Source organism: Myiozetetes cayanensis, unplaced genomic scaffold (assembly GCF_022539395.1).
Source record: "Myiozetetes cayanensis isolate MyiCay16 unplaced genomic scaffold, myiCay2020 scf10, whole genome shotgun sequence".
NCBI lineage: Eukaryota > Metazoa > Chordata > Aves > Passeriformes > Tyrannidae > Myiozetetes > Myiozetetes cayanensis.
The window spans coordinates 32,652,203-32,665,627 of NW_026086605.1; the positions used below are offsets into that span (position 1 = coordinate 32,652,203).

The window sequence follows — 13,425 nt, forward strand, 5'->3', positions numbered from 1 at the left end:
TAAAGGGAATACCATGGCTCCACGCTCTATGATTAGTAACAACCTCATTAACAGTCACTCCCATGAAGTGCCAAAGGAGACAAGTCACCATGCTTAAGCAGAGCTCACTGCTCTAACAGCTCTACACTGCATTCCTAGTTTTGCCCTGGAAAATGAGGGACAAATGTCTGCCATACCTGTAGTTCTGCCATGGAAATTCAGTCTTCATTCACCTCTGTATGAACATGACAGGTGCAATAAATCCAGTCCATGACTGCACTGCTATGACAACAGCAAGTCTCCTTCAGTGACCATGGTGGAGATGGATTCAAGTTTGACATGCAACTGCCCTCCTACACTGATAATTCTGAATCTTTATCAAATGCTGATCTAATTATCCGATAACAATACCTCATAAAAAAATTATTTTAAAATGCTCCCACTGCAGCTCAAACTACTATCATTTCCCAGGTGTTTGCATTATCCTTTAAAAAGAGGGACACAAGCTTTTCTGATCACCTGAAGATTTGAAGAGAAGGAAGGTTCTAATCGCTTCTCCATTAACATCGTGGTTATTTTAGCTCAGCATAGAAGGGATTCTTTTTTCCCCTACGTGATGTGCAGCAGCAAATATTGTATGCAAAATGATCCTGATCCAAGCAAGAGAAAGCAGCTTGTGCTGCCCACCTTCTCCAGGTTGAGGATGCTGAAGTGTACAACTGCAGCACATCTCCCTCCCAGGGCTGTCATGGCTGTTCAATGAACTAAGGGCAACACAAGCACTGCAGAAAGTGGTGAGTTGCTTGACAGAAGCAATACAGTGACTGTCAATTGTGCTAGTCCTTTACCTTGTCATGTAGATAATGTCTGGGCTGTGACTGGGCTCCTGCCTCCCTGCCCTGAATGAACTGACACCCGTGAGACACTCAGGAACGTTCAGCACTGCAGGACCCAAAGTCCATTTCTTGCAGAAGTGAAGAAAACCAAGGCCAAAACAGCAGAAAGAATTCTCAGATGAATGAAAAGTCCTGAAGAAAGTGACCCTAACCCTGCTCTGCCAGTGGGTTCCTCAGGTGACGTTTAACAAACCATTCAAGACCCCCACCCTCCAACCACTGTACAGCAAATGAAGTAAAAATCCCACAGGAAAAAAACAACAGCACAGACAGCTTTACATTACCCACTTTGTAATTTTTGGGGATTTGCCTTCACAATCTTGGTGTTTTATAATTTAAAAATGGTGTTTTCATATTACCTGGTAAAATGACAGCATAATACTTTTTTTTTTTTTTTTTGCCCCTCTTCTTTCTCCTTTTCTTTCTTCCATATTATAATGAGATTAAGCTGCTTTAGTATTTCTTGGTTTCTTGTTTTTAACAAGAGGGAGCATTTCCCAGCCAGGTAACAAATGTTGGAAAAGGAATATGGGCTGCATACAAGAAATTACTGCAGTTAAACTTCAGGAGAAAGCTGTAAAAACACAGCTTAAGGGGAAAAAAAAGTGATTTTAACTGTACTGACCTGTTTTGTATCACACATACATCTACTGCCAGAAACTGCATGTTTTGTAATTTATTACAATGAATGGATTTCCCTGCTTTTCAAGTAAGATCTTGGTATCCTAGCTGTACTCTTGATGTAATGCATGCAAAAGCTGCCCTCCACTTGAAGACAAATGCAGGTTGGAAGCATCTGTACACATCGACCAACAAAGGGTTTCATTCAAGTCTTTTATTATAGCTTGAATTTTTTCACTGCATTTAAAAATCTAAAAAAAATAAATATTTGTTTCACAGCTGCAAGTCACATATGCATTAACACCACAAAATCTGGAATTTAACCAGAGAAGGAAAAGTCAAATCTGAAAGTGTCCAGCTAAGCACAATCGTCTCAGGGTAATTATACTAAAAATAAAATCTTAAGAAAAGGGGAGAGAGGTGTTAAAGGTTATTTCAAATGCATTTATCTGGAAAAAAGTGAAAATTCTATTAGAAACCATAAACTACGCCTTCAGCATTTAAAAATAAACGTTTAACCTCTTGACAGCAACAATCAGTTGGTGCATCTTTTAAGCTGTATTCTTGACACATGACTGCAGAGGTTGCAACTGATAAATTAACCTCTTTTATAATTGTGTCCACTTAATTACAGAATCAGTCCTTAAAAATAAAACAGTGTATTAAGTCAGCTTGTCCATCCACATATTAAAGATGCCATTGGATGCAGTTTTGTATTGTATCAGCACTAAGTGACTGCTTCATGGATTGTATATTGTGAAGATGAATGTCTCTTAAACAATCACTTCCATTATTAAGGTTCTTAAAACAAACCAGAAAAATATATATCTTCAGAAATCAGAGTAGTCACCTTTTTTTTTTTTTTTTTTTTTTAAAAGCCATAAAAGAAGCTCATATTCAATTACAAGCAATAGAAACCATACTGCTATCGGAACATAACTACTTTATCACAAAAAATTTATTATTTACAAAATGAAAAGTTACCAAGTAAATTTATCAGGGGAAAAAAGTTAAATGTCCTTACTAAGTGATTCGAAAAACCGAAGCAAGTCTCTCATGCACTCCCACGCCAAATTGTTTGCATAAGGTGAAATGTTAATTCATGTTAGTGAAACTTGACTCCCGTAATACTCTCATTTTTTATTGTAAGATGGCAAAATCCACATGGCTTTGTACAAGAAGGTATGTATTAAGACAGTTCCTCAGGTTTGGAAATGTTTTTTGGCTCCCATGAGTATCCGTACCACTGAACATTTCTGCAAATAATCTGTTATATTATCAACTGCATCATTTAATCCACTGAATTTACCATCACAAGAAAGACACAAAAACTTAATGATCCCACATTACACAGAACTCTCATCTCTGAACTTACACTAAACTGAAACCTTCATAGTGATCTATAGCCTGGATCAACTTAGATTTTAGGGTTTCTTTATCTGTGTATTTTGGAAGATCAAGAAGATTAAAGCAAGTGTGAGCTACCGGAAGATAATCTTCTCCTCCTCCCGTGGGCTGGATGACCAGTTTAAGACACTTCATTCCAAGAATTGGAATCCGATCACTGCCTGTCAGAAACACTGCCAAGAAAAAACACAGTCTTGTAACTAGGTGAAGACTAACATTGTATATGTCACATATGCAGCTCTAATCATTGCTGGCCTTTCTAATAATTCCAGCAAAGGTTTTACACAATAAAGTTCTGTTGAGCTTGAAAACCAGGAACAACAACTTAACCTGGTCTGTGCCTTACAGACACAAACTCACAACTGTGACACAACCACTGATGCATAAAGGAAAGCATTTCAGGTCAGCACATGAAACCAAAGAGCCCTTAAAACAAAGAGGGAAAGAAATACTATAAAGATTTTCATGCAACAGAACTTTTCATTCAAAATCTATTGGCTCTGCCTTTGTTGAGCATTTGCAAGTGTCTTGTAAACACACAGAATTAGTTTGTTCAATAAGCAATTCATCTGAATTGGAAACTAATCTATGGCCTATTCTCAACAAAACCTCATTCACAGGAAGCTTTGATTACTTTGTTATCTGTCCATTTCCACTCATATCAGTACCTTCACATATCTGCAATCAGTTACAACTCCAGAATTCCATCTATGTGCAATGAAAAACCTCAAGGATGTGAACTTTATGTCAAAACAGAGGACGAAAAAATGCTAACCATCAGATAAATGACAGCAGTGGTTTAAGTTACTGTTTCTTGGGAGGACTGGGTTTTCTTTTTTCTTTTTTTTTTAAATGTTGCTCTGAGCTGTTGTGATCTTCAACTCCTCATCACCCAGAATTACCCAGGACAACCCCAGCAAAACTGGAGACAAGCTCATAATAAATTTCTTTTACTGTGATTTTTTTCTTCCAAATAAAGTTACTCATACACCCTTACAGACAAATACTTACATCTGCCCTCTTACAGCAAGTGTCTGAAACCCCAGTGACCCTGTTCAGTCAGAAACTTCTGTGAAGTAATTTCAAATACTTACACAAAAATTGCTTTTTCTTCTCCAAAGACAACTCATGAAAAACCTCCCAGAAAATTTTAATTGTAGGATGGTCTGCCCAGTATTCTCCTTTGTATTCTGTGTTCTAAAATGAGCAGGAAATGGGGTTATTGTTCATTCACAGGATAACCTGACACTGAAGTAGAACAAATAGAGTTTGTGTAAACAATTACAGTGACATATTACTACTTTCCTTAGTCTATTTTCTTCAGCTGTTCAGTCTGGATTCAGTTCTATGTGCAGATGCCTGCACTACAAAGCATTTTCAATCCCAACAGAGACAAAGTTTCACTGAGTTCTGGTAATCAAGAGTATTTACTTTCAGTAACTCTGTGCATTCTGCTCACCTTCCCTCCTCTAACATAATATGTTGTACACAGCTGCCTTTGGGTTCTGTGGATTTTTCTTCCTCTCTCTTCTCATTTCCTTCAGAAATTAGATGCAAAAGCTTAAAGCCTTTTTTTTTTTTTAAGCTTAAAGAAGATAAAATTTTAGGGTCTTCATTCACTGATGTTTTAAGACGTCAGTCAACCCAATAAAGATCAGAACTCATGTTAATTAAAACAGAGCTCAAAAGGGCACTTAGTTGCTTTTGCACCCTGAAATTAAAACTGTATGACACCAACAGCCAACTCTGGTTCTTACCTTCTCCAGTTCTTTCCAGTCATAGTTTGTGTTCCCAATCACCATTGCCTGCAACTCGCTGGGCTGGAAGAGCTGAAGAACTTTACCTCCACACACTTTGTGGAAGCCTTCATGGAATGCACTGTACAAGGAAGCCACAGATCTGTTGAAGATGTAATCCACATATGCATCTACAAAATCTTGCCTGTACAAAGAAGAATTATGTTGAGAAAATAAAAACCAAGCACGTGTCATTGTTACCAATGAAACACCGGCCATTTCTGTGTAAACACACCCACTGGTTAAACTCACTGCTGTGTTTTTCTTCATTAAAAAGATTACCATATTAGCACTAAAAATGCTAATCAACTTCAAATGGACATTTGACTCTTATCCAGTAGAAAGATCAGTGCCAAGGAGCCAGATGGCCTGTTATCTGGGCTTTGGGACAAGGAGTTCCTGTACCTTGCTGGAAACATCTTCTGCAGTATTTAGGGGAGAACTGAAATTTCTTCGTGTGATAATTCAGCATTATGGGGGTTGTTTTTTTAATCACTCCCAGCGAACACTGTTAGTTTCTACAGTGGCAGAGTGTATGCTGTATGTTAATAATTATTAAAATCAATCAAAGCACCACAGAAAATTGAGCTCTTGAGAAAGAGGAATTCTTCAATGTTGCAAGGCAATGTGTGATGACAGAGTGCAGCAGGCATTCCATGGGCACCTGGAAACTTTTCTCATAATTCAACTCCAATTTTATTGTCACTCTGTGACAGAACATCAAACCTACACCAGAGAACTGCAAAGCTCTCATGTTCTACATGTGCATTCAGTTGTCACAGAGTATGCTCTTCCATGCCTTCTCCCTTTACTCTGGGAAAAGTACAAGCACAGACAATCCATGAAGATTGAAGAACAGACTGGAATACACGGGAGGAATTGAGAGAGAGGAAGTGGTGGTATTCTGCAAAAAGAGACAAAAGCACCACCAGATACATTCTGCCTACTCTCCAGGAGGCAAAAAGGGTGGGAGAGGCTGCTTTTATAAATCACAGTTACTGAGTTGCTGACCAAGCAAAAAAACCCACCTGTCACACATTCTTCTGACAGTAACATCACATTAATTTATCTTATGTTGTCTTGCTCAACAAAGGGAAGACTTCAGTAAAATAATATTCATATATGAATAGTTGCCAAATAACGGCACTTAGGTCAAAGTTCTCGTCATTACTCACTGAATTTCCATGATATATAACTTCCTGCAGAACCACAAACATTTTTAATCTTAAAGAATGGTTTGGGTTTGACTTGGAGGGGACCTCTGAAGATCTAGTCCAACCCTGGTCAATGAACAGGGACACCTTCCACTATCCTAGCTTGCTCCAAGCCCCATCCAGCCTGGACTTGGACACTTGCAGGGATGGGGCAGCCACAGCTTCTGTGGGAAGCCCGTGCCAGTGTCAATGCAAGACAACAGCTATTTTGACAACACACATGAGAGCAGCTTGGGAAAACAGCCGAAGTAGTTTTGCCCTCCAACAGCAGTGCAAGAGTTTAGCACAGGATATTTATAGCCCAGTTACATTCCCGAGGCAGAAAGCAACACTGAACCACCCCGTAAAACCCACAGAACTCACCTATTTTGTTTGACTACAGGAATGTCAGCACCTTTAGGAACAAGCTCCTTAATTTCTGTTGTACCAAAATTTTCCACAGTGATCTGTTTGAAAAAAAGACAGTATAAATCTTATTTACTGCATAAAGCAATTCTTCCCACCCTCAGCTAACAGCAACACGAATGGCAGACACAGAACTAGAACTCGCAGGAATCAGCTGATGCTTCTGCTCAAATGCTCTATCAGAGGCAATGGTAACAGAAGGTATGAGCTTGATAAGACATACTTCAAACACCCCACAAAACTTACAGTAAAATTAAGACAAAATGCTTCTTCTATGTCATCCTCTGGATAGTCCAACAGCTGTTGCATTCCCCTGCAAAATAAGGTACAGAGCACTCGCACCAGGGGAAAGACAGACGAACGTATTTTCCTGAAGTGTTCTTTATGCTTTGGTAACTCAAATTTGGAAAATGTCTTTCTACTGTGATTTCATTTATTAGCTCATTGACTTGCGCCTTATGCAGTGCTGGGAAGTCTCAAGCATTGGTTTTACTATTACTTGTAGTGTTATTTCCTTTTGATTATCCTCCCTGTAAAGAGAAGATTCCTATCTCAGACTTCAGTTAAGGGATTCCCAAACCAGAGGTAGTAAATAGTTAATAACCATTGACTGGTCTTCCATTGACATCTTTTTGATTTCTCCTTGAATCTACGAAAACTTTGGCATTCACAACACTGTGGCAATTCAAACATCCTTTTTCCACTCACTTGAACCTCCTATTCAAATCCCTACTCAAAGGTAAATATTTAACACATATTTGCTCCTAAGCAAAACTATTTTCTCGATGGACTTAAGCCACTTGGAACTAAAACTACGTTCACACTTAGGCTTATAAAATGAATGACTAAAATTTAAGAGGTCTGAATATTTTCCCCCCTGAATTTCTCATAGAACAGTAAAAGGCACAAATACTAACACCAAACATTTAGAAGCAGGTGTTTCACAACACTGTGTATCTTCTCCCAAATGGCACCATGGCTGCAAGTTACTCTGAGCTGTTTATCCAGTTAGTGTGGAAATCAAAAAGAAGAACCCTGTTGTATTCTTACAGGCAAATGTTGTCTTAAAAATTAATTTCTAGCAGTACCCATTTTTTTTTCTTGCTTACCTGCCAACATCTGGCATCAATTCTTTTAAGTCATCCAGGGATGGTTTCTTATTCAATAGCTTTTTGTACAAAGCCAGAGGAAAATGAAGGTCTACAATAGTAAAATTATATATTGCTAGCCCACAGACAACACCAATCAAATGAAACAAGTCACTGTCTTCAAAGGTCTAAGAACAGAAAACAGACAACATGGTTTAAAATAAAGAAGTTATTTTAATCTTGCAGAGTCCAGGAAACAGTGTACAGTGCAGTATAATCTGAGTGACTTTCATTTCTATTTTCTTTAAATATGTAGGTATCCCTAAGTACCGATGAGAACAGGATAAAGTTTAACCAGCTGACACTGAAATCTAAGGAAACAGAATCCTTTCTACTCAGAAAAAAAAAGGGGGAGCTACAACATATTCTGTGTTCCAGGTGCACACAGGTGACACAAACTGCTCAAACACTGCATTAAGATTCTGGTTTTGTCAGTGCATTGCACTGTTCAGAGCTTGAAGATATGCCAATCTTTAAAAAAATTATTACTGGGAAGAAGAGGGAGGAGCTCCCTCTTGACCCCCGTGGAGTGAATGGTCAAGGCTTACAACAAACCTGGAAGTGTCACCATTTGTGATACAGCCCCCCTAGTCAGTGCCTGTCTCTGAAGGACTAAAACTGCAGTGATCAAACCTTCGGAGAAAGTACAAGGTGACCACCTATCACCCAGACATGGGACTGAGCACAGGAGGACCTGTTCAAAAGGCCACTTCAGGAATGTTTTCTCTGCCACCTTGACTGATTCTGCTCTTGGAATCAGTTTGTTCTGCCTGGTACTTCTCCCTGATATGTATGGGGTGGGGCCAGTTGGTAAGGAGTAAGCAAGGAGTGGGGAAACCAGAAGGGGAAGGTTTTATCTAACAGTGATAAACATTTTATGACAATACTTGCTTCAGCTCCTCCTCCTGGAACAGAACTACCACAAACTACCATGTTCATATATTATTAATATAAATATTGTAAGTTAAAGTAAAATTACTGAATGTAGAACGCACCCTACCTTGTCAGAGAACCAGATCAGCCTGGACTCTTCATAATACCTGAACATTCCATACTTGGGATCTAGCAACTCCCTCATGATGAGCAAAAAAAACTCTTTGCGAACACCTCCAGCATCAACAGCTTCTTCCCCTACAAAAATAACCTGAAAGACACAACTCAGTCAGCACTGAATTGCAAAACAGACTGTAAAGCAAGGTTTGCCCCAAAATATTCTCAATTATTTGCACTGAAAGACACTTTGAGGCATGTTTAATACCTTGAGTGGCTTCTTGTAGTCTACATTCTTTGTTTTCCTCAGGACCTCCACAGCATCTCCTACAATGTTGTCTCTCCGTACCATGAGTATCAGGCATGGATTGACAGATTCAAATACTGGCAGAAAGAGAGAGGACAAATTCTGCCTGTGAGCCTGATCAACAGCCATCTGGAAAAAAAACAAAGTGTCAGGAGGTACTAAAAGATTCCTCTCAATATTAATTTTCCATCAGTCTTGCCTTTAAAAGTGCAGAAGAAATGAATGGGAATAGGTGTCACAAGAGCTACTGAATTTGCCCACGTTGTCTTTGTATTTCTTTTATCTCAGGAAATATTTAGTTTCAGGAAATATTTTTTCCTTTACCCACTGGTCTCATCAATACTAATGTTCAGGGAAGTCTTAGAACAGAGTTTTTGATATTCCAGTCAAAATACTTCGGATAACAAAAGGAAGCAAAAAAATCCTGCATTTTAACTAATAAAAACTAAGCTGTTTAATATAAATCTGACATGAAAACATCAATTAAAAGCTTGTTCCCAGAATGAAAAGCAATTTATTTCGTTTGTATGACAACTTCTGTAATAAAATGACTTGCAAAACAAAATGCTGTTGCAAATGTCCTGAACAGGGCAGAGAACTCTTGAAAGTTTGTGTGTTTTAGTACCAGTCAATATTTGTAATAGAAACATTCAATGTGACCGTTTCCATCAATCCATCGAATGTCCACACTGACTGTGCATATACATTTTTAAAGGCACATGAAACCACGTTTATTATGAATTACAAAAGCAAGTTTGTATTTTCCTACATGAGCCTATTACTTGAACATGACCTAAGTCTTCTGTTTATTTTCAGACTTGGATCAATGACCCAGGCCTCATTTAACCACGCTCATAAAGGATGGGGGGTTGTTTTTTGGTAGGGGGTGGTGCCTGAGGTTTATTTTGTTTGTTGGGGTTCGGGGGGGTTTTTTATTGTTATTTGTTTGGGGGGGTTATACCTGCACGATGGGTTGTTAACAAGCCATGTCATTACTGAAAAGAAGTTCCTTGGAAATGTATGTAATTATGAAATAATCTCATTTCAATGAGATCCCAAACCCACAAAACCACTACCTTCTATCAAGAAAATACCTTAAGATTAAAGCCAGATCCTTCATTCTTATGGAGAAGAGGTTACATAGTGTTTTAAAAAAAAAAAAAAAAAAAAACACAAAAATGTCCAAACAAATAAAAAAACTCCAAGAGAGGAACCCCCTCTCAAGGCTCACAACTAAGGGGAAAAAATAATAAACTCATAACATGAAAAACTAACATTAACTCTCACCTGCATCTGTATGATTGCATCTGTCTGCAAGAGAGTTGTCTTTGCCTGGGCATCAAACACAAACGGATACGTGCAAATGATAACAGGAATCTCTGTCAACTGGAACGGAAACAGCCACGTCAGAGCACTGCTGATCTAAAACCACCACCATGGCTGCAAAAACCACTGCAACAGGACTCATTTCATACATCCATTTCACTGGAAAGGGAACCCAGTCTTCACTCATTATCAGTACAAGAGCAAAGCATCTTAGGAATACTAAGGAGCTTTTCAATCATTTATTACTTCGGCAAAAAGAAAACAACAAAAAAAACCCAAACCCCAATCAAACCAAAACAGACACAAACAACACTCTCACTTTAATTAAGCAACTTTTATTGCAGCTAGTGGATCTAAAAGTAGCCCTTTTTTCCAACTGCTGCTCCAAATTTGCAATCCAGAGAATTAGATATTTTTGCCCCACCAAGATCTTTTCACGTTACAGCCATGGCTGAATTAAAGTTTTATCCCAACAGAACACAGCAGACAAGCCTTGACATTCACATTTCTGATTTCCTTCCACTCTGCAAAAGAAATCAGACTGCAACCAATCTTACCTCGGTTAATCCATGGTTGACATCCTATGACAGCATTTGCACAAAGGTAGCAACAATTAAGATGAAAAAGCAGCATTAGTGTCTGCATTAATTATTCATCTCTGATGTAGAATTTAAAAAATATTTGTTTACAGCTTCCCCCCCCAAGAGAAGGTTTACTGAGAAATAAATATTAAACATAAATGTTCTAATTCATCTACCAAACACAAGCTTGTCTTTCAACACCCTGTTTATCAGTCTTTAAAAATAGGAACCATTAAAGTATAATATTTTCTTGGATGCAAAAAATCAAACATTTTAAATGTTTACTTCCACACATTAATAAATGGTATCTGTTTTTAACCCATGTATTTTCATTCTCAAATGACTGCAGCATGTAAAATTAAATGTAAAATATTTTTTATAAGCAAAAATTAAAAAATACACAAAAATCCCACTACCATACCATGAAGAATCATTTGGGTTTGTAAGAAATTATATGAGAAAAGCAGCTGACTCCTGGAATTTAATATCAGATTTGAGCATCCCATTTGTCACGGGTGGATTTATTCAATGTTGTACTCCTCCTGTACTTACCCTTATTTATTTGTAATTCAAATGGCTTTTCATGTCCCCTTTAAGCTGTATCTCAAGAACATCTATTCAAATCAATAGCCCATTATTTAGTACCTTCAGTTTTGCCCCACTCTTTTTTTCTTGTTGTTGAAAGAACAGAAGTTTTTTCTTCTAAGCTTCTGAGAATACTCTGTATACTTCCCAGATTCTCTTTTCTTCTATACTTTTCCCTTTATATTTCTGTTAAGGAACTGAGTAAACACTTGTGCCACAAGTTAAGGCAGTAGAAGTTGCACTGGCAAAAGAAATTTTGGTTCATTTCTCCTGACTCAACAGGCAAGTAGGGTTTCTTACAGTTTTAAGAGGAGGAACATGGGAAACTGGTGGATAAAAATAATAATAATATAATAATAATGGCCAGTCTTCGCGAGTGAAGATCCAGGGAAGGTCTTTACACCTTCCAGCCTGCGCACTGGATTTTTTAGGTGAGACACAGTGTGCGCGGAACTGAGCCCACCCTTTAATCCTAAGGTTCATCTGCCGGGGCCAAGCGAGCTTGGACGGTGGCAGCGAGGTCCTTAGGACGTAGGTGGGTTGCCTTTAAGGGTTAACGAGCTCCACCTGCCCGGGAGTGGCCCTGACCGGGAATCAAACCCGGGCCTCGGCGGTGACAGCGCTGCGCCCTTAACCACTAGACCACCAGGGGCTCCGAAACTGGTGGATATGCAGGCAGGAAAAGGCCATCACAACTATGTACGAAAGAGATCTGCATAAGACCATGGAATTTCTTTCAGTCCTATAATAAATAAATTCTTCTGCTCAACTTGAAACTGTTCAAATGATCGATGGAAAATTCCATACCTAGTATATTCTCAGTAACATCAGAGGTACTGCTCAATCTTTTGGGTTAGTTAACAAATGGAGTTTAAGACTTTACAAAGCAGTTTTCCAGCTCTCATTTTCCCATTCTCAGTGTTGTCCTCTCTGATCATGACACGTGCACTTTGTGTTCATGTCCATTGAAAGAGCACTTGCAATGGTTATCATTAAAATCCCACCACTTCCGTACCCCTCTCTGTTCCAAACACACAGCCTGGCCCTGATTCCAAGGCCCTGCAGTGCTCACCCCTGGCTTCTCCATGTCATTTGGAACATCACCAGCACTTCCTCACACACTGGTTATTTTGTCAGCCAAGCCAGTCCTGACTCACTGCGCCCCTCCACCCCACAGTTGTCCCTGCTGTTATTATTTTAATTCCTTGGTACACAGCATCACTTCCTTTGCATCCATCAGACACACTAAAAGTAGGTCGCCCACATTCAGGACCTTCCAGGTGCTGTTGCAAAAGAGTTGAATTTAGGTTGGTAGAAAAAGCACATTAACTTACTCAACAGTCAAAAGAACCTGATTCAAGTCAAAGAACTGTGGCATAAACCCATGCCACTCGCTAATTCTTTGTACAGTCAGTAATTTACTCCCATTTATTACTCTTCTGTTTACAGATCCAGGAATTAATTACCTCAGTTCTTGTTGCTATACTCAGAATACATCACTTATCTGCCCCTGCAACTCCTTATTATGCTTCTTAACTTCATTATCCAAGACAGTTTCAGCTTTCTCATCGACACAACCTATTTTATGCAGCAATTCAGATTATTCTAGATGCTTTCCTATCATGAATTACTACTTTCCTAACTTTCCTGACATAGCAAGTCTCAAGTGACAGCATTCTAAATCACTTTTTAATTGAGAGATTCAAGTGTTGAGCAGTGTTAGTCCTAAAAATGAGACCCTGGAAGAAGCACATCTACTTAACAATTCTTCCTTAGCTCGTACCTGACATGATCTGTTCAGCACCAGTGACCTGTGAAGGTATTTTTATGACAAGAAAGTGCCCATGTTTAGAGAATCTACAGACCACTCTAAAGGGATAAAACAAAAACAAAACATGAGAGGAAAAACCCACAAAAACCCAAATAAAAACCAACACAACTTACCATTCCCAACACCTGCTGCTGGAACCAGTTGGCATAGTCATTTCTGATGTCTATCAAATCTTGTATCTCATGAATGTAAAATCTGTCATACTGTATAACTTGTCCTCTTTCATTTACCTAAAGAAGTGCAATGTATTTTTTTTATTAGCTTTCAGAGGGATATGTTCCGTGTTTTTCAAGCATTTGATACATCAGCCACAGAAACCCAGCTACTACAAAAATTCTA

The 13,425-nt window shown here is 38.6% G+C and overlaps 1 protein-coding gene across 4 annotated transcripts in view; it reads right to left on the minus strand.

The window, feature by feature from the left end:
* Positions 1-1,695: 1,695 nt before the first annotated feature.
* Positions 1,696-13,425, minus strand: part of HERC4 (HECT and RLD domain containing E3 ubiquitin protein ligase 4) — a 31,531-nt gene continuing 19,801 nt past the window's right edge. For 3 of the 4 annotated variants that reach the window (XM_050337023.1, XM_050337014.1, XM_050337021.1), the window contains 11 exons: positions 13,200-13,316; positions 10,647-10,670; positions 10,051-10,149; positions 8,725-8,892; positions 8,467-8,610; positions 7,428-7,594; positions 6,565-6,631; positions 6,277-6,359; positions 4,661-4,844; positions 3,998-4,100; positions 1,696-3,076 (listed from right to left, as the gene is read on the minus strand). In XM_050337023.1, coding sequence (XP_050192980.1) covers positions 2,868-3,076; positions 3,998-4,100; positions 4,661-4,844; positions 6,277-6,359; positions 6,565-6,631; positions 7,428-7,594; positions 8,467-8,610; positions 8,725-8,892; positions 10,051-10,149; positions 10,647-10,670; positions 13,200-13,316 — 1,365 coding nt within the window. In that variant the 3' untranslated portion in view covers positions 1,696-2,867. Of the gene's footprint in view, positions 3,077-3,997; positions 4,101-4,660; positions 4,845-6,276; positions 6,360-6,564; positions 6,632-7,423; positions 7,595-8,466; positions 8,611-8,724; positions 8,893-10,050; positions 10,150-10,646; positions 10,671-13,199; positions 13,317-13,425 lie in introns of those variants that run through there. The other variant, XM_050337025.1, reaches the window with a different exon arrangement.